The 26,443-nt window shown below is 37.9% G+C and overlaps 3 protein-coding genes across 3 annotated transcripts; 1 reads left to right on the top strand and 2 right to left on the bottom strand.

Moving 5' to 3' along the window:
• The first annotated feature begins 250 nt into the window (after positions 1-250).
• exosc1 (exosome component 1) lies at positions 251-6,428 on the top strand. Its single transcript, XM_079264308.1, has 8 exons — positions 251-318; positions 1,067-1,182; positions 4,256-4,330; positions 4,463-4,551; positions 4,635-4,668; positions 4,777-4,827; positions 5,179-5,263; positions 5,591-6,428. The coding sequence occupies exons 1-8, from the start codon at positions 291-293 to the stop codon at positions 5,695-5,697; spliced, it is 585 nt and encodes a 194-aa protein (XP_079120434.1). The 5' UTR covers positions 251-290; the 3' UTR covers positions 5,698-6,428.
• A 278-nt stretch (positions 6,429-6,706) lies between these two features.
• knop1 (lysine-rich nucleolar protein 1) lies at positions 6,707-12,413 on the bottom strand. The gene is made up of 6 exons (XM_079264840.1): positions 12,352-12,413; positions 11,760-11,834; positions 8,377-9,711; positions 8,225-8,296; positions 7,365-7,433; positions 6,707-7,207 (listed from the first exon to the last, which is right to left on the bottom strand). Exons 1-6 carry the CDS (start codon positions 12,367-12,369, stop codon positions 6,902-6,904), a joined length of 1,875 nt encoding a protein of 624 aa, XP_079120966.1. The 5' UTR covers positions 12,370-12,413; the 3' UTR covers positions 6,707-6,901.
• Positions 12,414-19,012: 6,599 nt separating this feature from the next.
• Positions 19,013-25,452, bottom strand: gprc5bb (G protein-coupled receptor, class C, group 5, member Bb; the record flags this gene model as incomplete). Its single annotated transcript, XM_079265208.1, has 3 exons — positions 19,013-19,057; positions 19,152-19,264; positions 24,348-25,452. 3 exons carry the CDS (start codon positions 25,450-25,452, stop codon positions 19,013-19,015), a joined length of 1,263 nt encoding a protein of 420 aa, XP_079121334.1.
• Between the last annotated feature and the right edge of the window lie 991 nt (positions 25,453-26,443).

Here is a 26,443-nt window from a genome sequence, read left to right as displayed (position 1 = left end):
ACACACACACACACACACATTTGCTCGTCCCTCTGTTTATTGGTTATATTTTTCTTTCTTGTATTATTTTAAGTGATATTAATAAGTGATGGTGGCTAGTTATGACAGTTATAGTACATACTGTACATAATATTTCGTTTAAATTCACGTGTTAGTGTGTGCCTCACAGTGACAGTGCAACCATGTGACTTGTTCTTCTTTATCTTCCGCTAAGGTCACATGGACCAATCAGAAGCGACCTCCGTGCTACGTCACAACCAATCGGCTGCCACTCCACTCTTCCCTAAAACATGTCGCCCATGAAGTTGTGTGTTCCAGGTGAGTCTCACAAATTAGATGTCTTTTGTATGTTTAAATACCACACTCGGGCCGTGTTGAGGCAGTATGCTCGTTTCACTTGCGTTTATGTCTCTGCTTTGCTTCACGGTGTCGTTAAACTGCAGTCTGGCACTTTAAAACCTGCCACGCGTGGAGTGGTCTTTCGCTTGCACTGCGACTAAAATGTGATCTTTTCTGGCGAATAACCACAAAGTGTTGAATATCAGGCAGGAAATGTGTGTTCACGCTTCTTGTTTTTTTAAGAAATTGTATAATTTCACTGTACTTGCTAGGCTGTTTATCTGTGCAGGGCTCATCATCAGCCCTGCCCATCGCCTCGAGCACCGAGCGCATTCCTCTGCGCCCAAGTTTTGACGCACCCATTGGAAATCCGCAGCTTTACACTGCGTGTACCAGTAGAAAGTGTTAGGACAGTGTTTTGCTCAGTATTTGGTCTAAAAGGGCTTCCATTGAATGTACATTTTTCGAAGGATTAGCTAAATGAGCAAGATGAAGCTTATATGACTGAAAAGCAAAATACACATTTAGTGTTAAAATGGAGTTATTTAAACCAGTTTTATCTATACAGTGTGTCATTTTTCCCAGTGATATTTTATGTTTCATCCCACAAAATAAATGTTCTAATTTTTGCTGGGATTGTGTACCTTCACATCAAACCAACAAAACAACACTCATGTCTAGTGGTCCCTTCATTGACCCTCTACCCCTTGTCTGTTTTTGTACTCAGGTGACAAACTATGCAGTGTAGAAGACTGCATTCCAGGCACAGGAGTATATCAGCGACACGGCTACATCTACTCCTCACTTGCAGGCTATGTGCTCAAGAAAAACGAAGGCGAGGAGGTGAGGAGTGCAGTGGGTGTGGGTTGGGTAGAGGCAGAGAAAGTCTCACAAGCTGCTTGAAAGAGTGCCAGAGTGTATTGCGCAATGCCTGTGAATGGGACTGAGCCCAATATAAAGACACATAAGTGCAATGTTGCTCAGTTGTCATGTTTTTCAAAACTGCACCCCTTTTACAGAAATGAGATTACTTCTGAGTTTAATGATTTAGGGTTGAGATTTACTTGTACCCCTAAAACAGGAAAGGAAAGTTATGCCAGAGAAGTCGGTACAGCTTTCATTGCAGGCATTTAGATTGTCATATTCCATCACTTTTTTTAATGTTAATCTTTTATTTTATTTTTTTCTTTAATGTTTATGTATACAGTGTATTTAAACTAATCTTAGGGAGAGCCAGCTTGTTTCAAAATACCCCAAGGGTGTTCTGTTTGATTCAAGTTTGGCAACATGCTTTTCCTTAACTTTAGCAGTGTGTTTATTTATCAGATTTGCATATTTCCCTCTGGCTCTTTGGAGACTGTAAGTCATATGTTCAGACAGGATTTTGTTATCCATCTTTAAATGCAGCCACTTGTCACACTTCCAACTGTTGGGACCAAACATTTACTGGGGTGTACAAAGGTGGATTGATATCAAATATGGTGGACCCCATCTGATTCAGGCACATTTATTTTATTTTATTACAATGTGCCACTAAAACTAAAGGCTTATTTTTAATGTTCTTCAGTATAGATTATGTTAAAATTTTAATCAGAGCAAGAAAGATGGTTTGCCTTGGACGCCTTCTGTAAAGGCTGGCATTATACTGTTTCTTTTAAGCTGTTGTAAAGCTGCTGGTCTTTGCTCCAAGAAATGGGAACTTGTGTAAGTTTCTTTGTTTTGTTTTTTTTTAACTTGCCTTTTTGATTTGTTAAAAAGAAAACAGAACATGCACATTATGTCAGATGTTAAAACTGATACATTTTACCGTTTGGTGGAAATATTAGTTCATTTTGATGGGAACAACACATCTTAAAACAAAAAAAAAAAAAAAAGGAAAAAAGATGGAAAGGGGCAATGAAAGGATAGAAAAGTAATGGGCACCCATAATAAAAAATTGGAGAGGCATTTGACCAGTTCTGTTAATTGGCAGCAGGTCATTAACATGACAGGGCACAAAAGAGCATTTCAGAGAGGGAGAGCCTCTCGGATGCAAAGACAGCTGATGTTCACCAATCTGCAACCAACTGCATCTAAAAAAATGCAGAACAATTTAAAAGACATATTTCAAAATAGCAAAGATTTTAAAAATAAAATTTGCAAATAACTCCCTTGTGTTTTTCTTTACATTTTAACGCATCCCAAACCTTTTTTTTTAGGCTGTTTGTATTTAAGATGCTACCTCAGGAATCTGTTGTTATTCTGAATAAACATGTTATGTTCAAGCAGATTATTTTGGGGGTGTGGAGTGATCCACAACTCCAACATACCTTTCTTCTTCAGGGTCTGCCTCTTTTGACATCTGTACTTAGTAACCTTGCCAGCATGTCATTATGTCATGAGAGAGGATACAGTAAATAGCCTGAGTTCAGAAAACGCCAGACAAAAATACCTGGCTGACAGTTTCATTTTTAAATACTTCACATACAACTTTAGGTCTGCCTCATCTGCAGGGAACTATGTAGAAAGTCCAAAGTGATTCATTGTGATTGATTCCTTGAACCAACCAGAACCAATCACACTGCAGTATGTAGTTGTGAGAACTCGCATTATAAAACCTCTGTCCCTGTATTGGTAGATTGTGTGGATTTTTTTCTTTTTTTTTAAGGACAAACTGAGGAAAAGAAAACAAGAGAAATCTGATTTCTTTTTCAGGATATAAAACAATTAAAACAAACTACCAACAGAGCATCATTATATTTACTTTCAATTACAGTAATTACCCAACTAATGCTGAGATATTATTGATTAAAGCAAAAAAAATGTTTTGTTTTTTTTTACTTTTTGTTTTTAATGCTGTTGCCTTTTGTCTGAAGTAACATACTCAACAGAAATTAAGTATATCTTCACAACTACAAGGCTGTTTTGTATATTTTTTTTCTGAAAGAAATTGAGACACGAGATTATCACAAAAGTATCAGAATCAATATAATGTGTTACGGTGTCAGAGTAAACCCACAAACAAACAAAGTACAAATTTGAAAATGTAAATGTTTATCTCCTCCTAAAAGAAAGCACATTACTGTCAGTGAAAACCAGAAGCTGTCAATTCATCTAGAAATGAGGAATGTCTGATGAGCAGCTCTGCAAACATAGAAGCTAAAAAGCTAAACCACATGTTGCAATAGAGGTGTTAAACCCATCAGCGGATTAAGATTATTAACACCTCGATCAATTATCAGAGTTGGGAAAATTGAGAGTTACTAGGTACCTAAACCTTCAAAACACCATGAGGGATTTTCAGAGAAGTCAAAGTCAAGATAGTAAATAATAAGAAGAGTGAATACTTTACTATAAAACTCCCTTCATCCCTGTAGAAGCTGCCAAAGGTTGTTTTTTTTTTTTTACTGCTGGAATAAAACTTCACCACAAAAAAGCTTAAGTAAGACATGAAACAGACATCTTTATAATCAACAGTCTCTCCAGTATTGCTCTTGTGTTTTTAGCTTCATTCCCATGTAATTTCTTAGATTAGCTTTGAACTGTATTTTGTTTGAGTGGTTGTGTTTCGTAGAGTCTTAGCTGATGGTCTCCCTGTCATTTATTCTCTAAAGTGCAGAGTTGGAAGTTGCTTCATCAAGTTTCACTGTAAGCATTATACAAGCACAATAAAGATTTTCTGACTTTCACACAGATTCTAAATTACTTTTTCTTCTTGTTTTACATGAGAGGAAATATTCTTCTCATGATGATGATGCATTTATTAAAATGAGGTATCGTTTAAAATATTCAGAGTAATAATGCACAGTAGCAGACTTCCTACCTCTACAGTATTATTGTTTTTACTCGTCATTTATATAAATGTGGCTATGCAGACTGATCTGCAGTAGAACTAAACTGGTTTTTTGTGATCTGTCTGTGCATGAATGTGTTTCAGTTACCTGTAATCTCAGTTGTGCGTGAAACAGAAGCGCAGCTGCTGCCAGATGTTGGAGCGATAGTCACCTGTAAGGTATGTAGCAGAATCTTAATTTTTTTCTGTGAAGAGAGGTTCTGATTATGTGCAGTTTAGATTTAGATCCAGTAAAAATAACATGTCTGTCCTTTTTGTTTCTTTTTTTTTTTCTCTGCACAAACTTGACAGGTGACCAGCATCAACCCCAGGTTTGCCAAAGTTCACATCCTTTATGTTGGTTCCACGCCTCTAAAGGACCGGTTCAGAGGGACTATCAGGTAGCGGCAGGACCCGACTCCAGGGTGAAATCTGGTATTTTATTCTACTTACTGCACCTGAATTTTACTCTCTGTATTTACAGAAAAGAAGACGTTCGTGCAACAGAGAAAGACAAGGTTGGTTAGAATTTGCGTTCACTCGGATCTTTTATTATTTTTCTGTCCGTTTCCTGTCCAGTAGAAGGCATCCTGAGTGTTTTAAATGGATTTTCTGTGTTGTTACAGGTGGAGACATACAAAAGCTTCAGACCTGGTGACATTGTCTTGGCAAAAGTTGTATCCTTTACCTTGTTTTAAGCATAAGCACGTGTTTATTTACCTCCTGTTGACATAGTTCATCTCAAATCTCTGCATATTTTTCTTAATCTGTTGCAGCTTCTGAACTTTACTTGACACAATTCCTACAAGCAGTGTCATGTCAAACAGTATCATTATCCTATTTTCATGATCTGTGGGAGTGTTTCTTTGAGGGATGTGGGAATTACAAAGTGAGACACATTCCATGTGTGATTGCTAAATTAGCAGCAGGTGCCTTTATTTGCTACTGGTTTAAAACTTCTTTTTTAATGTAACAGTTGAATGTACCCTGTTCTTGTGTGGTTTTGAAACTTTGACCCATGGAGTCAGATCTCTCTCGGGGATGTTCAGTCAAACTACCTGTTGACAACGGCAGAAAATGAACTGGGGGTGGTGGTGGCCCACAGTGAAGCAGGTAAACTTGCTTTGTAGCACAAAACCTCATCACTGAATCTGTTTTTCCTTCTTTGGACCAATTTTGGTCAGTTCTGATCCAGAATAGAAAAGTCTTAGAAGAGCTGCAGTTGTATAGAAGCCATGATCCAGTTGTTTCGCCATGATAGTGTGGCCCAGTCTGCACATTCTTCTGCTTGTCTGTTGTTTTTCCTGCTCCAAACGTTTACAGCTTCACTTGTTAGTGGTCACGTTAAGACTAGTTGATGTTAATTGTTCTGGTAGTTATCTTTAATTTGCTAATGTGCATTTGTCATACACTAACATTTGCTGATTGCTGGTAATCCAGGCGCCCAGATGGTTCCTATCAGCTGGTGCGAGATGCAGTGCCCGTGGACACATGCCAAGGAGTTCCGTAAAGTGGCGCGAGTGCAGCCCGAATATCTACAAGCATGATGGCTTTGAAAACTCCTCTCCACCACCAGGAACACACAACTTCTCTTCATAAAGTAGCCTCCCAGCGCTGTTTCAGATGTTTTCAGGGTGACACGGGAGTCATTGGCTACATCTGTTTTCATGTCGTACATAGCAGAACCTCTGCACAATTTCTCCCTTGCTTCTATGACGGAGGCATTTTTTTTTGTTCTTATTATAGTCATCTTTCACTAGAAAAGACAAAAAAAAAAAAAAAGACAGATGGGGAAGTTATAAAAAGCTGGTTAGATTGTATGGAATAGCCCTGAGGCAGCTGGTGCAGATGTTTAAAGCCATGGCCCAGTCTCTTCAAGTGAATGCAAACGTGAAAACAGCATTTTGTACTTGATAACTGCGAAGGGTTGAAGCCAATTTGACCAGAAATGCTGCAGTTGAGCGCTTGGTTCTTTTTAAGTCATGCATGCATCCGGACCTTATGCACAAAATCTGGATAATGTCAAGTCATCTGAAAGACTTTGTAAAAATCTCCTAAAGCTCACAGGAGAGCAGTATTAAAGCTCATCGGTGAATCAGATTTTCAGCGCAGCTACTGTGTACGGAACATTGAAGTACAACATGATAGTCAAATACTTGCTTTTCAGCACATTTTCACAACTGAATTGAGCCAACTGCAAGCATGTTACATTTCTCATCTTTGTTAAAGTGAATGTTTGCTTTTCTTATTCATATCTTTGTTCCAAATGTGCAAAAATTAAAAAGAAATGACTATCAAAAGCAGCAGTTTCCTCATTTGTCTGCAGTTATTTAGGTGACTTAATCAAAGTTAGTACCTGTTTAATTCCTCCACTGTTAAAGCTGCAGTTTATCATGGCTGTCCAGACTTGGAGCTGATAAGTTTTAGGGCTTTAAAGTTTGCACACTTTCAATGTCAAACTCTTCTTTAAAACATTTTAATTGCAGTTTTTCACACTGGAAAAGCTAAATCAGCTTTATAAGATGGCTTTTATGCATTAAAAAGTAACAGGTCAATATCTGTCAAGAGCAGCTTTGACTAAATTTTACACCATCACACAGTAAACTGCTCCTTATTTCACATTTCTCACATTAAAACAGTCCAGCTTCAACAGTACAGCGAGGGTTTCAAGTACGCTATATTCACCTGGTCATTTGTACAGTGAAAATGAGTTATAATGTAAAAAGAAAATTCAGTTTTTGTGCCCACTGATCAATCATCAAAGCGGACAGATCGACATGCATTTATATCAATGTTGAACTTCTTATTGGACGGTGCGGTAAACCCAAGTCCCGCCCCTCTGCTACTGAAGTCCATTCTACGCGACTGGGCTCGTTCAAACTCTCCCAGAAGTCCTTGCTGCAGCTGCTGTTGTGCCTTTTTCCCCATCGCCATATTGGTCCCTCCGGTGCTTGCCGCAGTTGGCTGCAAACCCTTTTTGAAGCCGCCCATTAAGCGCAGGAACTTGTGCTGCTGCTCGGAGCTGTCGAACTGAGCAGTACTCCACTGGCCCAAACCCTGAGAAGCAGCGACAGGGAGGAAAAACAAGATGAGACTAAATTTAACCCCATTTAGAAGCTTGAAGTGCATCTACAGCTTCCTTTTTTTAAAATATATTTCTCATTTTCCAGTCAAGCAACTGACACACACACACACACACACACACTATACTGACCGCAGGTTTGGGGGGGTTTTCGGGTTGAGAGGCTTTATCGATCTCCATTTGTAACGCTAATCTTCGTTCCTGTGACGAAACAAACTTTTAGATCAAGTCACAGAATTTTAAGAAAGTGAAACAAAAATAAAAAACCATTATTCTTTTAACATTTTTTAAATTGCAGAAATAATTTTCTGAAGCTTGGATGTGAAGATCGATACCATGTTTGTATCTGTCCATGAAAGAACATGAAGCCTTTACCTGATCAGGAATAAAAACAAAAACATTGTATCTATACAGCCTTTGTGACTAACTTTTACTTAGTCGTGTTTATTCTACCGTCATTCATCTAACAAACCAAAGCTTTGGCTGTGACGCCTCTGAAACATGGTTAATACCACTAAGCTACGTCTTGATCCAAAAAAAAGAAACAAAACAAAAGATCAAGCTCTTTCAGGACTTGGTGAAAGCATATTTTGGATTCATGACTAATATCCAGCTAGAAAAAGTACAACCCTGATATGCCACCTGCCTGCTCTTTCTTATTCCCTTTTAAGTTGAGTTTAGGTCAAAAACCTTTAAATGGGGCGGCTGTAGCTCAGGAGGAAGAGCAGTTGTCCTTCAACTGGTAAGTTGGGGGATCGATTCCAGGCTTCCCCTGAAATGCCGAAGTGTCCTAGGGCAAGACACTGAACCCCAAACTGCCCCCCGATGTGCCTATCGGGGTATGAGTGTGTTGAGTGAGTGTGTGTGCGAATGGGTGAATGTGACAAGTAGTGTAAAGCGCTTTGAGTGGTCTGTATGACTAGAAAAGCGCTATAGAAGTACAAGACCATTTACCATTTAAATGGAGGAAAAACAGGAAGAACCCCGTTTACCTGGTTGATGGTGATCTCGTCAGAGTTTCCGCCCTTTGCTGACAGGAAAACTACATCCACTTGGGAAGACTCCTGAAACAAACCAAGTTCACTTACAACTCAGACATGAACATCCAACCCCTCAGTCTACCAGATGTTAAAACATCCTTTACCTGCACGTCTTCCAGCTCTTTCTTTATCCTTTTCTTCTTTTTGGCACCAGCCTCGGCTCCAGCGTCCTGCTCCATCACTATGGCGCTCTTTTTCTTTTTGTGTTTCTTGCTCTGAACGTCGACCACATCTTGCTGGATTAGCAGCTGTTCCTCCTCAACTTTGACTTTTTTCTTTGGTGCCTTCTCTTCATCATTCTCCACAGAGGCTGTAGTGTGCTGTTTTTTCATTTTCTTCTTTACCTTCATCTCTTCCTCCTCTGTGACACTTTCACTCTTCGTAAAAGTGTTTTTCTTCTTTTTGGAAATTTTGCCATCTTCCAACTCGCTTTTCTTCTCAGCTTTGATCTCAATTACTTCCACCCCGTTTCCATTTTCTTTCGATTTGGCTTCTTTCTTTTTCTTTTTTGATTTTACTTTAATTTTTGTTGTTTCTAACTTTATTCCCAAATCCACATCTTTTTCATTTTCTGTTTCACCAGAAAAATCTTTCTTCTTTTTGCTTTTCTTCTCCTTAGCATGCTCCACTCTCTTCACGTCGTCTTCATCCATCTGGACCTGCATCGCTTCCAGCCCATTTTCACCTTCAGCTAGAACTTTTTTCTTCCTCTTTTTCATCTTGACCTCCTCCACCCCAGTCACAGGTGTTTCTGGCTTTATTTCATTTTTTGCTTTTTTTGTTTTAGCTTCTTTGTTTTTGGTTAGGAGGGCTTTCTTCTTTTTCTTTTCTTTAACACTCTCCTCAGTCTGATCTGTGCTTACAATGCAATTTTTCGTTTTTGCTTTCTGGGGCTCTTTGTTGATGAGTTTTTGTTCCTCTGTTTCTTCTTCAACATATTCTTGTATACTTTGTACAAACTTATTTTTTACTTTTTCCTTCTTATATTTCTTTTCTCCTTTTACCAAACTTGGCTCAATTTCTTCCTGATTCTTGTTGTCCTCCAGCAGTCGTTTCTTCTTTTTCTTTGCTCTTTTGTCGTCTCCATCTACAGCATAGTTATTGGTGCTATTTAAAGAGTCACTTTCAATTTTTCTTTTTTTCCTCATATCTTTCCTTTCACCACTTTCAGTCCAACATGCTTCCTGCATTTCTACTCCGTCATTCTTTTTACTCTTCTTTTCTGTTTTCACATCTGCAGTGCAGCTTTTACTTTCAGGTTGAGACTGTTCCCTTTTCTTCTCTTTCTTTATAACCATGTCCTCACTTTTCTCTTCTTCCATCTTTATTTCCACCGGTCTCTTCAGAACAACAAATCTCTGGGTTGTCTTGTTAAGTTTGTCTGACTGCTTGGGCTGAGATTCCTGATCAATCTCTCTTTGCAATACCAGCCGCTTTGCCTGCAGCAAACCAAGCAGAAATATCAGACAAATGTTCTGTTTTCAAGAATACCAAAAGCACATGTGTGTATGTACATACATACATACATACACACATATATACATACATACACACACATATATATATATATTTATATATATAATAGAACCGGAGTCCTATTCCATTATTCCTAGCTGCGGTATTCGGGCAACCGGGCCTGCTTTGAACACTCTAATTTTTTCAAAGTATATATATATATATATATATATGTGTATATACACTATTCACAAAAAGTTAGGGATATTCAGCTTTTGGGTGAAATTTCACAACAAGCCTAAAATGCATTCAAACCTGTACAGGTGAACTTAATGTGATCTTCTCTAAGCTTTTAAATGCACATGTCCAACTGTTAAATGCTTCAATAAATTTTGCACAAGTTGCTGTTCTCTAACAAGGAGCTTAACGGCAAAAATCACGGCAGGTGTGTGATCCTTGAATTGACCAATAAATGTCCTGGTTCAATTAGAGCTGGTGTTTAAACAGTTGTCCTCATCATGCTGTTCACATTTTGACATCATGAGACCAAGACGACACCTAACAATGGAACAACAGTCCCTTGCCATTGCGATGCTTCAAACAGGACGTTCTCAGACAGAAGTGGCCACTGAGCTTGGAGTGTCACAGAGTGTCATCAGCAGGTTGCAACAGAGATATGGAGAGACTGGAAGAGTCACAGAAAGGCCTAGAAGTGGACGTCCTTTGGCCACATCCCGTGCTGATGACCGCTACATTGTGAACACTGCCCTGAGAAACCGGATGATGAATGCCACTCAACTCCAGGCACGTTTAAGAGAGGTGAGAGGCACCCAAGTGTCACGTCAGACCATTCGAAACCGTTTACATCAGCGTGGTCTGCGTGCTAGACAACCTGCACGGGTACCTGACCACACCACCAGGCACAGGCATCATCGTCTTGCATGGGCCAGGGAGCATTTACGCTGGACGAGGAACCAGTGGGCCTCAGTGCTGTTCTCTGATGAAAGTCGATTCACACTGAGCAGAAATGATGGCCGGCAACGATGTTGGAGACGTCAGGGAGAGCGCTATGCATCAGCCACTGTTGTCACCAGGCGAGCTTTTGGTGGTGGCGGTGTTACAGTGTGGGCAGGGGTGTCCACTTGGTACAGAACTGCCCTACACTTTGTGAATGGTACAGTGACAAGCCCATACTACCTGAATAACATCATTAATCCAGTGATTGTGCCCCTACATGAACAGCACAGGCCTAATTTCATCTTCATGGACGACAATGCTCCTGCTCATCGAGGCCGCATCATCAGGGAACGGCTGTTGGAGACTGGTGTACCTCAAATGGAATGGCCTGCACTCTCTCCAGACCTGAATCCCATTGAAAACCTGTGGGATCAGCTGAGCCGTCGTGTAGAGGCTCGAGACCCTGCACCCCAGAACCTCAATGACCTGAGGGCTGCCCTTCAAGAAGAGTGGGATGCCATGCCTCAGCAGGCAATAAGTTGCCTTGTGAACAGCATGAGACGTCGTTGTCAAGCTGTAATTGATGCTCAAGGGCACATGACGAGATATTGAGACGTTCAAATTTTTTGTTGTGGTGTAACTACCATTATTGTTACCTTTTGTGTTGAATGAATTTTTTGAGATGAGGAAATCAGTAGTGCATCCTTCTACTTAAATGTCTTACTTTTATGATATTATATCACTGTAGCATGAACATATTGCATTTTCCATCAATTTCACCAATTGCATCTAAAGCAGAGGGGTCCAGCTCCGGTCCTCGAGGGCCAGAATCCTGCAGGTTTTCTATGTATCCCTGCTCAGACACACTTGATTCAAATTAATTAGTAGTAGAGCTTAATCAGTTGTGCACGTCATTGGCTGTTTGATCCATTTAGTGGAAGCTAGATGTGTTGGAACAGGAATACATGGGAAACCCGCAGGACAGCGGCCCTCGAGGACCGACTTTGGACACCCCTGGTCTATGATATTAACATATATACAGATAGATAGACAGACAGACAGATAGATAGAATACCTGATCGATTGATATTTTATTCAGCTCACTGGCTGGCTTCTCGGAAATGAAAATTACATCTTCATCGGAATCCGTCTGAAAGGCATGATAATAAAAGAGGGAATATCCAAAACCAGTTAGTTTCCTGTGGGTCAGTGAAGTTGACTGCTTTATAGCAGCGGCTTGCTGGAGACAAACATTTGCCTTTGGAGAAACCATGGGAGAAACGGTGTTGTTACTGGATCATAAACACCAGTTTATGGATCTCAACGCTACTGAACATCTCTGGAGCCTGTTAAATTCTTCCAGTTAATATAGGATAATAAATTTTATTGGCCGAGACGATGATTATGACACATTTTAAAGTTTTTCTTTCTTTTTTTTTTAATGCAGAAAGAAAACACTACAATCAGAGATTAAGTGCAGAACTAGGCGACAAGTTCATTTATGAAAGGCTCTATAGAGCCATGCTAGCGAGCTAAACGAAGCTAAACTGCAGCAAAAGCTTTAAAGTGACAAATAAAGAAATAAACAAATCTGTGTGGCAGTTGGACCATTTAAAAATATAAGCACACTGCTCCACAAAATGCAAACTTGATGGTGGTTTACTTACTTTGAACAGTTTCAACATTCACGTGGATACACGTTTAAGTTCTTGCCTCGGAAGTAGATCTCGTGCCTTGCTCCTGAACTTCCTGTTAGTGACGAGAAAAGCGTCCCTAGAAACGACAAAAAAGGCCATAGAAAAACTAGTGCGCACATGTAAGCATTTGATTTACTGGCTGATTAATGTGAAACTCCTGCGATTAAACACACACACACACACACACACACACACACACACACACACACACACACACACACACACACACACACACACACACACACAAAAAAAAACTTAATATTCAATATGTTCGATATATATATATATATATATATATATATATATATATATATATATATATATATATATATATATATATATATATATATATATGAATAAATTTCATCAAGAAATTGACAAAAGTAATGATAAATAAAAAAAACTTATGAAAAACTCTTTCATTATTTTCTAATTCTGGTTCAATAAAAAAAAAGATAATTTATTACATATTACATCACTCATAAACTAATATTTTGTATAACAATCCTTTAATGTTTCCTCTACAGTCAGGTGTTTTCTGTTCCTCTCAGGCAGACTTCTGCACCTGTTGACAGGTATTTTGACCCACTGTTCAACAGAAAGGTGCTCTAATTTGTCCAGGACCAATTTGTTTGTTTGTTTTTTTGTCTTTCTTCAACTCAGTTGAATGAAAAAGTGTCTTATATTACTAAATTACAATTTTTTGTTTTTTGTTCCTTTTTTTATGTTTCCAGTTATTTGAGTGACTGTTGTAAATCCAGCCTTTTCTTTAATAAAAGGGTATGAATACATATGAGCACAGCTGTATATATTATTGACTCCATTATGGCGTCTTTCTCAGAAAAATCAAACAAAAAAATCCTATGTTCATCATTTTTTAGTCTGCTCTTAGATTTGATAATCATAATTTCATTTTTGAAAGGTTTGTAGTTGCCCCAATCATCACCCTTCCATCCTCATGCTTCCCTGTGTTGTGCTGTTTGTATGTGGTCTTTGTGGTGATAGATATATGAATGTAGAACCAAACATACAGCTGTGCATTATGACTAAATCTAAACAAGAATTAAGCAAAGATGATTGTGGATCATTCAACTTGCCGTTTTCCATTGAAATGGAGGACCATCCATGCTCTTTGTCCTGTGAGAAAGAGGAAAAAGTGGCCAAAAGAAGAAAAAGAAATAAGAACTGGGAGAAAACAAGAGTTTCCACCGGTGTAAAGTTTACCAGATGTAGAGGGACTCCAAAATTGGCCTGGAGGTTTCTCCTGGACAGGTAAATTCAATCTAATATTGAAGTTTATTTTGGCGTCATGGAAACAGGACAGATAGTCCAGCAACTACTTTATCCTTCAGTCGAATAATTTACTGTTTCTTGCTTTTTAACATATTGATGATAAGATGTTGACATTTTCACATTTGTAACTCTCCATGGCTTTGACAGTGGTAATAACGCGCTAAAACATTGAGGCAATAGAGGACCTAATTGTTTGTATTCATCGCCACTAGATAGAGTAATTCTTACACACTTGGGCTTTAAAGGTGGAGTATGTAAGATTTTCAATATTTTCAAAATAAATTAACTAAAAAAATAACTACAATCATAATTAGATAGGTTTTTTTTTTTGTTTTTTTTAAACATGTAGGTTCCAGTCTGTCCACATTTGATGTGTTATTAAATTACAAGTTTAATTATTGACAAAGACCCTTCTTAAATGTTTGCCTACCAGTAAAAAAAAAAAGTGCTTTTTGTCATTTGTCATTAATTAAACTTGTAGTTTAATAACGCATCAAATATGGACAGACTGGCACCTACATGTTTAAAAAAACTATCTAATTATGATTTTAGTTATTTTATTAGTTAATTTATTTTGAAAATATTGAAAATCTTACATACTCCACCTATAATTTTTGATCAAATAAACTGTGATATATGCTCTAGATTATGTGATGTTGTTAATCTGAGGTAATTTTATCATTTTAAGACCAAATTATTAACTTTCCTTTTGCCCTTATAACACATAAAACTTAAGAACTGCAGGAGTGTGCTTTTTATATGCCTGTTCTTGACTTTATAGATACATAGGAATAACATGTCCCTGTACGAAAGACAATGAAAACAAACAACATTTAACAGAACATGTGCACTGATGTATTGGCCACTTTGTGCAAATCACATTACAAACATTCATTTCACGCTGCCATAAAACAGTGACAGTGCTAATCATCATAAAAGCACCTAAAAAGTGCTTTTTCTCACATCTGGGATATTTACAGTACACTTTTGAAATTTAAATATACAGTATTACCACATAAAGTTGTATAATTTCATTGTACAATATAAGACCACAAAATATTACTCAAAATTATACACAATTTTCTTCTATCTTGTTACTGCAAAAACAATTGTTCACAACATGAATATGATGCATTGCACTTGCATTTCACTAGGTACATGATCCTGGTATGAATTCACTGCTGCTGAGAACAAAGAAATGACAAAAGTCCAGTTTTGTATGAAAAGGTACATAACATCAGTCAGAAGAAAGAATTGTGTATAGACTTATTTATTTGTTGGCAATTAAAACGTAAGGGGATCTCAAATATTAGAAGAATGAGGAAAAAGTCTATGAACCCTTTGAAATATCTGCACTGACAACATATAATAGTTTTTTTTTCTTTTTTTTAATACAGCCACTCATTAAAATGTGCCTAAACATGCAATTGGTTCTGCATGTTTAATTCAACATCAGCAGGTGATTGAAATAGAATATATAGCATGAAAGAGGGAACCCAAATAGGGGACTTCTGCTCGTCCACAATTACCTTTTAATCAACAAGCCAGCAAATGATTAACAGCCGGCAGATATTAATAACTAGAAATTACTAACTTTTTCAAGTAATTATAGTAAACAACAAAAGTGAGGTTTCTCTGTTATTCACCATTTTTCCTTCTAATCTGCCATTTTATTTATTTCATTCCATTTTTCTGTTAGTTTTTGTTACCAACTACTTAAAAAAGTTGAATTTTGTATGAACATTTTTGGAGCTCATCGAATAATCAGTCACACATATTCACATTAATATTAAAATATGTTACCGGAGTAAACAGAAATAGAGTTTAAATGGTTGGCTTTATTTAGCCATATTAGAAACCCTTCCTTTTGATCATTTCTGTTTTTTGTTACGTATAAACAATATAAATTGACAAATGTCTGAATTTACTGCCGTTTTCAAAGTAGACCAAATGGCACAGAACACCTTTAGAATCTGTCTGGTTCCCCACATGGAACCCAAAGAACTCGCAATCAAATTCTTACAAATATTTAATGTAAACTGACTTTTACCTACTCAAACTTCACATGCCCAAGTGCATGTGAATGCAGCATGGAATGTACATATAGGTCTTTATGGTGTTCTACATTACATTACCCACATAACAAATTCAGCCAGCATCATCTTGCCATCTGCGTACAGGAGTGATGGGAGGACCACCAGATGCAGTGACTGTACAAAGTTATTTACCCAGTAATGCTAAAGAAGCACTTGCAAACCTTGTGATTTGGCTTAAACTAAGTTTTTCTCATTATCAATAAAGTACAAGTGTTTGTGCAATAGTGATCAAAGCCTTACAATGTAGGATCAAGGAAACAGTTTCTGATTTAAAAAATCATTGGCTATATGCTTATAAAAATGTTGCTTTACTTTTTACATGATATGACCACTTTAGCTGTAAAAAATGACTTATCACTGCCCATTTTATAATTCCACTGTCTGGTAAAAGCTAATTATTTAATGGGGTCTACTTGTATTTTTATGAAAGGTGCTTTGTTTTACGTCAGCCTGTGGCATCTGCAAGCCCACCATCACCATTAACCATGACACCCACACAGTGATCTCCTTCTCCATCTGTTAAAACTGTAAAATCTAATTTTTCCACATCTACATAGTCAATATTTAAAAGCAAAAAACAAATAAACTAAAAAAAATATGTATCCAGCATTGAAAAGCAGAACATACATACAATACGTAAACAATTCATGTCAATTTACATTAAAGAGTTATGATGGGATCAGCATGTCTTGGGGCTTCTCTGGGCTTGAGAGCTTGATATCATTAAGGAGACACTTTTTTTTCTGAAGTTTACAAGAACAGCTTAAAGCCACCGCAGCATGATTTCAAACAAAAGAAACAAAAAATTCTGTTAATCATTCATTTAGACATAATTTCAACACATCTTAGCATTTGATTGTATAGAGCAAGACTTTTTTTTTTCTTTTGTCAGTGTAAGTATTATTTATGTTAAAACCTAACACCTCTAGAATGTTTCATTTCTCAAGCACAGCACAAGCAGTTTTCTATATAAGTACCTGCTGAGAAATAAATGAAAAAAGACTTTTCAAAATTACTCAAACCTGAATTTAACCGAGACATCACAGACTGTGCAGAATTAGTACATTTGCCGTATCTGTGTCTTACTGATCAGCACTTTTAGCAACAAGCAGCAAGTTCTGAGTCATGTCCTGCAATGCATGCCTTAAAAATCCTAAAAAATTTATAAAAGGTTTGTGATTGAATGGTCTCGTGGGATCTGGGTGACACACATCATTCAAGGCAGCAACTACCACATTTCTTCCTAGATAAAAAATATTTATGTTGAGTTAATTTCTCAGCTTAGACTTGATTTGTACTAAACTTTCACTTTTCAACCCTAATTTAGGCTGAATATCTAAAGAAAAAAAAGATAGTTTATCATAAAATGTCTTCAATCATCGAACTGCTCAGTGGGTTAACACAAAAGAAATAATGAATGACCTGCAAAGAGGAAAAGTTTTCTCCTGCAGTGACGAGTCAGTGTTGAATGATTTCTAAATACTAAAGGACACAAGGTCATTTCAAAGGGTTCACATACTTTTTTCACTGCCACTTTGTGAGGTGCTGTCATGTATCTCAGTCAGTGTCTATATGCACACACAGAAATACTGCCCTTAATCTAAATAAAACATTCATATGATTGTGCTGTTTACATTATATTCCATCCAAATTCCTCTTTGCATGTTACAGAATAGACCACATAGTTTCCTCATGCCCATATTTTATGTGTCTATGGCACCACAATATTTGCTCCCAGTAGAAACATATTCATATTCACCCCCTCAGACTTATAGCTGCTCCCTTCTCAGATTTCTCCCTGAATCCCAAAAAGTGTGTCTTCTTTTCACTTTCTTTTACTAAACTAAGTTGATCCATTACAACAAGCCTAGAATAAGTCACAGCATTTTGAGCGGTTCACGTATGTCACAAGACATTGCAAACTCCAATAGGATGTAATAATAATATGTAAAAAGTATTTTTGTTTTTATCTATATAATGCAACTTAGGCATAAACCTAATTTGATCATTGCTTACTCCAAATATGGACATATGCAGGTTCAGGCTGTCGGAGATGTTTTAAATAAGATTGTTTCATTCACTTAAGTCTTGACCATGTTGTGCATGGAAACAAAGTCATTTTAGGATCTGTGCTGTTATGTGCTGACTTTAAGATGACATTTTTAACATGATGAGAGCAAATAGCCTGAAGCTGCTTAGCAAAACCGTTTGACCGTTTGGTTGTGTTTCTGATGCTCTGGAGTCTTCCTCGGTTAGGCCCGATGTAAAAACTAATACCTGAAAGTTATTCAGACTATGAGGACCTGCTGTTTACGATGACATGTAAGATTGTTTTGTTGAATGTTGTGATCAGTGTAAAACTTTGGAGCTAAAACTTCCACCTGATAATTTTCCTTATTTGAAAACGATAGAAAACATTAAAATATCGACAGTTTGATCAGTTACATTCTCTTTAAATTGTGCATTTACATGCATCTCAAATGTCGATGAATTTGTCACTTCTCTGCTGATCTCAGCTTCCAACAATAGTCTCTATATACTGCAGAAGTAGCTTTGCAGTATTTAATGGCTTTATTAATATGTTTCTTAAAAATATATTTTTATTTGAAAAAAAAGAAAATCCTTGAATTGCAGAATTTTCTGTCACATTTTAAATCTGTGTGATTCTCCAACCCTGCACAAGCTCTGCATTTATTCTCAACATTCATCGTAAAATTTACCCCAGCAGAACTGGGACTTATAGAAATAGAGAGAAAATCACTAAAAGGACCCTGAAATACAGAGTAAAGTTGTAAGTGTATGTGCTGGTAATTTACATAAAAATCCTAAAGGCTGAGTTTAAGGAAAGTGCAGTTTTCTGAAGTAACTTCACTGATGACCATCGTTTTCTGCTTTCATGCCACTCAGGCAAACGCGTTTACTTAATCCTTTCTAACCTTCTTCCAATCCAAAAGAAACTTTCTTTCATTAGAGCTGTCTTTGAGTCTCCTTTTCAGCCTCTAGTAAGACCTCCTTAACACCTTGTTAATATTGTACAGGCATCACTTTCTCCTCCTCTTGCCATGGTTTCACATTCAACCAGCTGATAAAGAGGTAACTAAGTCAAGTTAACCATCAGTAGAATTAATTTGTTTTTAAAATGTAAAATTCACACACAAAAACATTCAAGTGCGTCTTCTTCTTAGGCAATGGGAACTTCTTCTACATCACATTGCTGACTGGAGTGGTCATCTCACCCCATTCTACCACAAGCGTCGTCCCGTGTAGTTAATTGGGGCCGTTGGCATCTGTAAAAGGTAAAGTAATTTTGAGAAAGCGTGTCACTTATTAGTGATTCAGAGACATTCAGATTTTTAATGTACATGTTCTGATCGTACTTACTGTGCCTCCGTTCATAACCAAGGCCATCTCTGTGGGCTGGTAGACATGGCCTCTGAAGGCAATGCCAGGACGGGCAGTCCCATGGCCGCCATGGTACGTTCCACTTCGAAGAGCTGACAGATCAATCAAAGCAAAACATGTTACAGGTGTTATTCAGGTCGACAAATACGAGCTTAGATGGCATTACTTTAATAAGAATAAAGAGATTCAAATTAAGCAAATGAGACAAAAATACAACATTATAGTTTGCTATATATGTAGTTGAAAACCAGTATGAAATACTACTAAAGACTTCCAGTAATTCCCTTTCCAATCCTTCACATCAGTTATTGAGTGACGTCATGGTTTATTCAGACCAAACAGGTCTTTGTACCAACATGGTGTTCTTTTCTTTCCATTAAAGCCACATAAATCTTACAAATCATTTCTGTCAGCAGAAGGTCTTTGCCATGCCATGTCAGGTTAAAGCGAAGAGATTTCTTCAGTCCCGTTCAAAAGGGAAGGTATGAAGGTCAAAGGGTCAATAAACGTTAAACGTCTTAATAAACGTCTGGTAAGAAGCAAGTTTAAGGTCAGGGATTCATCTCCTGTGGCTTCAGCACCTTGATTGATTTCTAATATGGAACCAATGCCACCCATTCATATGTCCTATAAATGGACTAACAAGCATATTTACTGCAGACTGAAGCATTTTAAGAAATGACGGGATCATCTTCTTTGAAAACTTAACTAATCCTTAATATTAATGAAGCAACTTCTTTTTAAGAGTTTTAGAGACTTCAAATGGCCAGAGAGATATCCAAATCTAGGCAAAGTACTTATCTTATCAAAACAATACTAAATCATGCTTGCACATGTTGTAAAAATATAGTTAAATATGTATTGTTTTCATATTGGCCTACTTCCAAAAAAAACCTTGAAATCATTTAAAGCATTAAGAAACAATAAATATGGCAAAAGAGTTTCTGAACTATTGAGGAGCTAAAATCCTATATCAAGCAAGAATGGGAAAAGATTAGACTACAATGTTAAACACAACCTTCTTTAAATTTTCTTTTACATAGGTCATTCTTTCTCAAATGAAGAATAATTGAAGTCATACAAGTTAATGAGAGCTACAACGTTCATAAATCTGACTATTTGACAGCCTTTGCTAAAGGCTGTAGCATGTGTCAAGTTCTTTCTACAGAGCAGTGATCCCCTAGCCCTGGTCCTCAAGGCCCACTGGCCAACAGGTATTAGATGTTTCCCCGATGCAACACTCCTGGTTCAAGTTTGTTGTCACCGTGCTAACCCTAACCCTTTTTCTTTTTTAATTTTTTTTTTTTGCTGAGAGTCACTGATCATTTAGCATTAGAGGTTTTTTTAAATTCAGTTTTCGGGTGTAGCTATAAAATTACACCATTTAAAAAAAAAAAAAAAAAAAGCACTGTTTTGAGAAATGACTTACAAACTTGATGCTGACATGTCAGATGCAAAGAATCTGTTGGGAAAAGCAACAGATCCATTAAATCCAAACTATCCACAGCACCCCTCTGTGCCTTGATTAAATCTTTTTTTCCTTTGTGACTTGCTGTCATCAGTCATTTAGTGAACATCAAATAACAGCATCCTGAACTTTGTATGGCCGCTTTCACAGCCTTCATTCCTTGTTCATCCTGGTTCATCAAAACGTAGCTCTTCATCTGTGCATCTGGCTTCGAATAAAAATAGAGAGGGATCAAGGGGAAATGACTCATGACTCTCCCTGCAGAAAAGCCAGACAAATAAACAGGCATTTCAGAAAATGTGATTGCTTTTTGGATCCTGTACAGAAGCTCAAATCTACCCAACATTTCTAAAAGCACTGTAATACCCTTCCAAAATGTTGAATTCAGGGGTTTCATATGTAAATATACAGATAAAGTGCTTTTGTGTGGAAGAACTTGGTATTTCTTGACCTCAATCTGATGTAACACCTGCCAGTTAATATTGGTGTCTGATTGCACAAACATGCTTCTTTAAGAATGATGAAGAATTCCCACAAACACATTCTTAATCCTTGTGGAAAGACTTCCAGGAGAGTTCAAGCTGTTATAGCTACAAATGGTGGAGCAGCTCTATGTCAAACAAGACAGATTATGAATAGTTGTCATTTAAGTTCATATACCATACCAGCCAATGTTCACACATAATCCCATTAATTCCAGTGGGTAATTGTACCTGAACTGTTGACTGGTAAAGTACATGTAGAAGCAGATGTCCTTATGTTTTTGGCAATGTAGTGTTTGTGTTGCCATGGTAGTGCTCTATTAAAGAAAAAATCTCTACAACTTTGATTTAATGGCATTTTTTTTTTAACTTCATTTAAAAACTTTATATATTTACTTACCTTTTTAAGCATGATAGCAATGAAGACAATTTAATTAGTTAATTTAGTACTTTCTTTTGATAATAAAAATAACATTTATTTTATACAGTTTTTTTGTTTTTGCTTGTTTCTTTGTTCAAGTTAAAAAAAAAAAGATGATTTAAGATAACAATCATGTATGTACCAGGTTTTAAAGCCACAACCGAAGTAATTTTCCTTACTCAGACACCCCCTAATGACGGATAATTTGGCATCTATCTTACATTCTGTCTTTCTTCTGAGCTCTCTCCAGCCATTAAAAGTCAGCCACTGTTGCCCTTGTGACTTTAAAAGCAGATATTTTGGTGGTTTGTTGATGGGGATCATTGTTAATGCTCTGAAATACAGATGATGGAGTTGCTACCAATCAATCTGTGAATTTGCAAACATTTTTTGTCCACCATTCCACAATGAGAAAGGTTTTTACATTAAATCATGACAGCTGCCAGTCTTCTAAGGCAGTCTTCTCAATCCTGGTTCCTAACTTTCATTACCCTGCATGTTTAGAAGTGCTCCTACTTCAACATTCAGATTAATGCACCTCTTCACCAAGTTGTTTGCAAGCCCACTAATAAGACACTCATTTAATTGAGGTGTGTTATAGTACGGTTGTCTCTAAAACATGCAGGGCAATGGTATTTGAGGACCAGGAAATTAGAATAACTGTTACAAGGCATGTAATTCCTTATGCGTTCACCTCAAGCCCTGACTAGCCAAGAGATACATCATATAACTCTAAAGGCCTTAATTATATTTTCATACAATGAGAAAAAGACTGAACAAGCATGGCTTGTTTGGAAGGAGAAGAGGACAAATTCTCCAAAAAGCAAAACAAAACAAAAGAAAACAAACAAACAAACAAAAAAAAAACTAAGAACATTGGCAGCATAGCTGTGGTTGCATCTAAACAAACCACAACACTACTGAAAAAAAATGTTCTTTTGACAAATGAGACCAAATAAGAGATGCTTAACTATAATATCGGGCTTCACATTAAGCTAAAGACCAAATACATATAGCATATCAGCACAAGTTATATAAACTCGGGTGAAGAGGAGATGATTTTGATGTGTTCTGCAAGCTGTTGAACCTGGGCACCTTGTTTCTGTGGTTAGCCCAGTTGAAATGCTGTAATGAAGGGGTGCCCAAGTCCAGTCCTTGAGATTTTCCATCCTGCAACTCATTGCCAATACATCTGAATCAAATAGCTGAATTCCTTTTCTGCATATTATACACCTCTGCAGAGACCTGGTAACAGGCCATTAATTTCATTCAGGTGTATTTGACAAGGGTTGCATCTAAAAGTTGCAGGATGATAAATTTCAACTTGGGCATCTCCTTTGTAATAACGTCACCATGTAATTTTTGGCCACTAGGGGCGCTAAACCTGTATCTTCCCACAGGCCACACGGCACTGTCACAGAATTAACAGTTTCCATCTGTGACACGAACAAAAAACTAAAAAAAAAAAAAAAAAAAGCAAACAAAAAAAAAACAAGATAAACACTCATACAAAGCTAAAACTGCCCCAAAAACTTTACTATAAATGATAGTTTTGATTATCAAATGAAGCAGTAACTTTGGCATGACTCATGTCAGTAACTTATTGCTATGAAAACATCAGCATTAGCCCTCAGCTTATGGGACATTTCATGAAACTAAACCAGGTTAGTTGCTAATTATTCTGTTACTTCTTTGATATTTACATGAATCACGGGAAATGCATTTATTGCTTGCAAACTAGCCAAACTTGTGTGAAGTACTTAGAGAGTCACATTAGCTTTGGTCTGTAGCCGATTAGCTTCAACTACCCACATTTAGCTTCTACTAAGAAGCAAAATAAAGACACACAGGTATATTGCAACCTTCTGCAGCTCATCAGACATTTACTGCCATTGTTTTGAATAAATGCTGGCTGAAAGATGTGAAAAAGTACATCGCATTTTGCACAACAGGCAAAGCGCTAACTTACTGGTCTAATGATATTGAGGGAAACAGAGAGTGGGTTTTACATTTAAACTGTTCTTTCATCAGACGCCAATGAGCAAATTCTTTGCCAAGGTCGAATTATGTCTTTCCTCTGGAGTGATCCCTTTCCTACTTTCTCTTTCTGAGGTACTCAGACACCATTTTGGCCATACAGGTGGTTCTACAAGCAACTGGATCATGAGGTGTAGCAACTTAGTTATTTGTACAGTGCATCGTCTTTCAGGTTAAAGTTTTTGGTAAATAATTAATGGGGTGTTCCATATACCTCATTTTTAGACCTGGTATGGACAGTTTTTGAAAATGACAAAAGGTGTCCTTCCCTTTTTCACTAGACTTTAAGGGAAGCTTAATAAATTAATAGATTAGAATTGAATTACATTAATTGCAGTCTATTAGTGAGTTCTCTGGTTGTCATTAGTCTGTAGTTGACAATATGCATTCAGCTTACTTGATATACTCAAGCCAGTTTTGATCACAGTAATGATTTGATCATGTCAGACTTAATGAAAGTTAACTTTTTTTAAATTCTTTTTTTCATAGTTCTGCTTGATACAGTAAAATATAAAAGTCATCATGTTTAGTGTCAGCTGCCCTTTCATATTGTCAGTTGCCTGGCAACACGCCTCGTTAATTTAAATGTCAAAAATCTTTTCCTTTAAATAGATACTTTGAAAAAACAGATATGTTAACTTCCAACTGAAAGTTGAAATTCAATTTGTTGTAAAATTGTAAGATTGTGTTAATCTCATTTATGTAAAAACATGCATTCTCACACACACACACACACACACACACTGTATGATATTACATAGACCTACTTGCACCATGCTCCTCCATTGAAAAGGCCTGGTTTTCTTGGAAGGCCTGGTGAGAATGTGCAGGGAGCTCATCTCCAAAATGTGGGGCAGATGAAGTGTGACTTGTATCAAAGAAATCTTGTGTGTTGGGTTGGGAAGGTTTCCGGAGACAAAGATGAGACTCTGGAATTGCATGGAGCAGCAGCAGTATCCAGCCTTGAATCACCAGGGCCACAGCTAGTGCAGGCTCATCCAACACTTTAATATCCTTCTTTCCTCCTCCCCTATCTCTGTTCCCTTTTCCCCTCAATGCTTGGCTTCCATAAAGATAAAACCCCAGCCAAGCCACCCATAGCAATGCTGATGCCAAACTGGACAGAAAGACCCAGACAGCGTTGCACTTCCATCTTCGTTTGTCACTTTCCCCTTCTCTGTCTTCGTCACTGCCATCTCCTGTATCGGCTGCCAGCTCTCCTCCACATAGCACCACCCCCAGAGAAAGACCCATGGCTATGAGGAGGAGGCCTAGAGTGTAGCTGCAGGTCAAAGCAAAGTCTAAAGGGGGATATTCACAGGCTGGGTGACCCTCTCTAACTACAGTCAGCAGAACCCATTCAGCAGAGATTATTCCCTGAACCAAAGCCAAGGCCAGACCCAGTGCTGCTAGGGTGCTCCCCGATGGGCTTGTCTTTCCATCCACCAGCCTTTTGAGCCTCACACCCTGCACAAGCAAGCTGGAGAAGCAGAGAGCAAAGAGGGGTCCCCAAAAGGCCCTGCGTACCACACAGAGAACCTGGGTCTTCCCCACCAGGAAAGCCAGAGAGATGGTAAAAAGCCCAAGGAGAGTGCCCAGGAGCAGGAGCAGCGGTCCCAGGCCGGAGTGCCTGGCAGGGTCAGAAACGACTCGGAGCTTGACGATCAGAAGCACAGCAAGGACCAGCGAGGCGAGGCCACCGCTGCAGGCCGCAGCCTCCAGTACAATACCCCATGCCGCCTCCAGGTCACACAGCACTCTGTAGGGGGGGTCAACATCCACACTGCATCCTCGGGGAGGAGGAGGAGTAGGCTGTGATGAGCCATAGCCAATTAATGACAGGATGCAGATGATGATTGAGTTGACAGCCATCTTAGAGAATCAGGCAGAAAAAACCGGTAAAGAGAAAAAGAGAAAGGGTTAAAGGAGACTGTACAGAAAACCAAAGGTAATGGTGAATAGATGTAAGCAGAGACAAGGTAGGAAGATGAACGTGGGTGTAAAAGACTGCACATTAGTTGTTTTAGTGTCTTCAGGCTGGAGAACACAGTAGAAACAGAAGTCATTGTCTGTTAAGATCCAAAAAACCTGTTGTGTAATATGTTGTTCATGTTTCAGACACACACAAACACACTCAAAGCACAGAAAAGGACTGCTTTTCGCACTGGGCAATAGTTTCCATGGAAACGGGAAACAGCGTGGGCTGGTTACATTGCAAACTGAGTTCAGCATCTTAAATCATAGAAAACACAAAACTGGGTACAGAGAAAAATACAGTTTTTTGTACTTATTTGAAAGGATCCTTATTAAGATTAAGCCCAGTATATATGTATAATATGTCCAAAGAGCAAAGAGTGAATTAATTATACCAATCTGTGTAAGAAGTCAATGTAAACACAATAAATGCCACAGCTGCAGCACAATTCAAGAGAATAATGTCAAACTCACCTCAGTTATATTCTTCACTTTAGTTCTTGGTTATTGACAATAAGGGGACATCATCTTTCTCCTTACATCATTTTTTGGCACAGCTTCAATGAAAGTCTTTTAGCACTCCCCTTTAATTTGATCCTCGATGCATCTGAAACTAAACGGTTTCCATTTTGTCGTGCTCACAGCTCCACTGCTTTAACACACTTTGAAAAGGACCGCTGATATCCTGCTAATGCAGTGACTTGTCCAGTAGAAGCCACAGTTATGATGCATGCCCTGATACTTCACACACCCACACGATCAAATATATCTCCAGCCTCTTTCACTCTTCTCTCTCACTCCCTCTGCTCTCCTCTTTCTGTTCATTCTGTCTGCATGTCTGTGTTTCTCTCTCCCTGCTTCACACTGGATCTGCGGAGGTGTCAACGGA

The sequence above is a fragment of the Telmatherina bonti genome (assembly GCF_933228915.1).
Source record: "Telmatherina bonti genome assembly, chromosome: 3".
Taxonomy (NCBI): Eukaryota; Metazoa; Chordata; class Actinopteri; order Atheriniformes; family Telmatherinidae; genus Telmatherina; species Telmatherina bonti.
Note: the sequence above shows the minus strand (reverse complement) of the source record. Positions and strands in the feature narration are given on the sequence as shown.

What these genes read in the sequence shown, in the direction of transcription:
- exosc1 (XM_079264308.1), top strand. Translation starts at nt 291, where the DNA reads ATGTCGCCCATGAAGTTGTGTGTTCCAG. An exon ending in GAGCGATAGTCACCTGTAAG is followed by an intron (nt 4,331 to 4,462) that starts GTATGTAGCAGA and finishes CAAACTTGACAG; the next exon opens with GTGACCAGCATCAACCCCAG. An exon ending in GGTGGCCCACAGTGAAGCAG is followed by an intron (nt 5,264 to 5,590) that starts GTAAACTTGCTT and finishes CTGGTAATCCAG; the next exon opens with GCGCCCAGATGGTTCCTATC.
- knop1 (XM_079264840.1), bottom strand. An exon ending in ATAAAATATCAATCGATCAG is followed by an intron (nt 9,712 to 11,759) that starts GTATTCTATCTA and finishes GGTTTGCTGCAG; the next exon opens with GCAAAGCGGCTGGTATTGCA. An exon ending in AAGAGCTGGAAGACGTGCAG is followed by an intron (nt 8,297 to 8,376) that starts GTAAAGGATGTT and finishes GGTTTGTTTCAG; the next exon opens with GAGTCTTCCCAAGTGGATGT.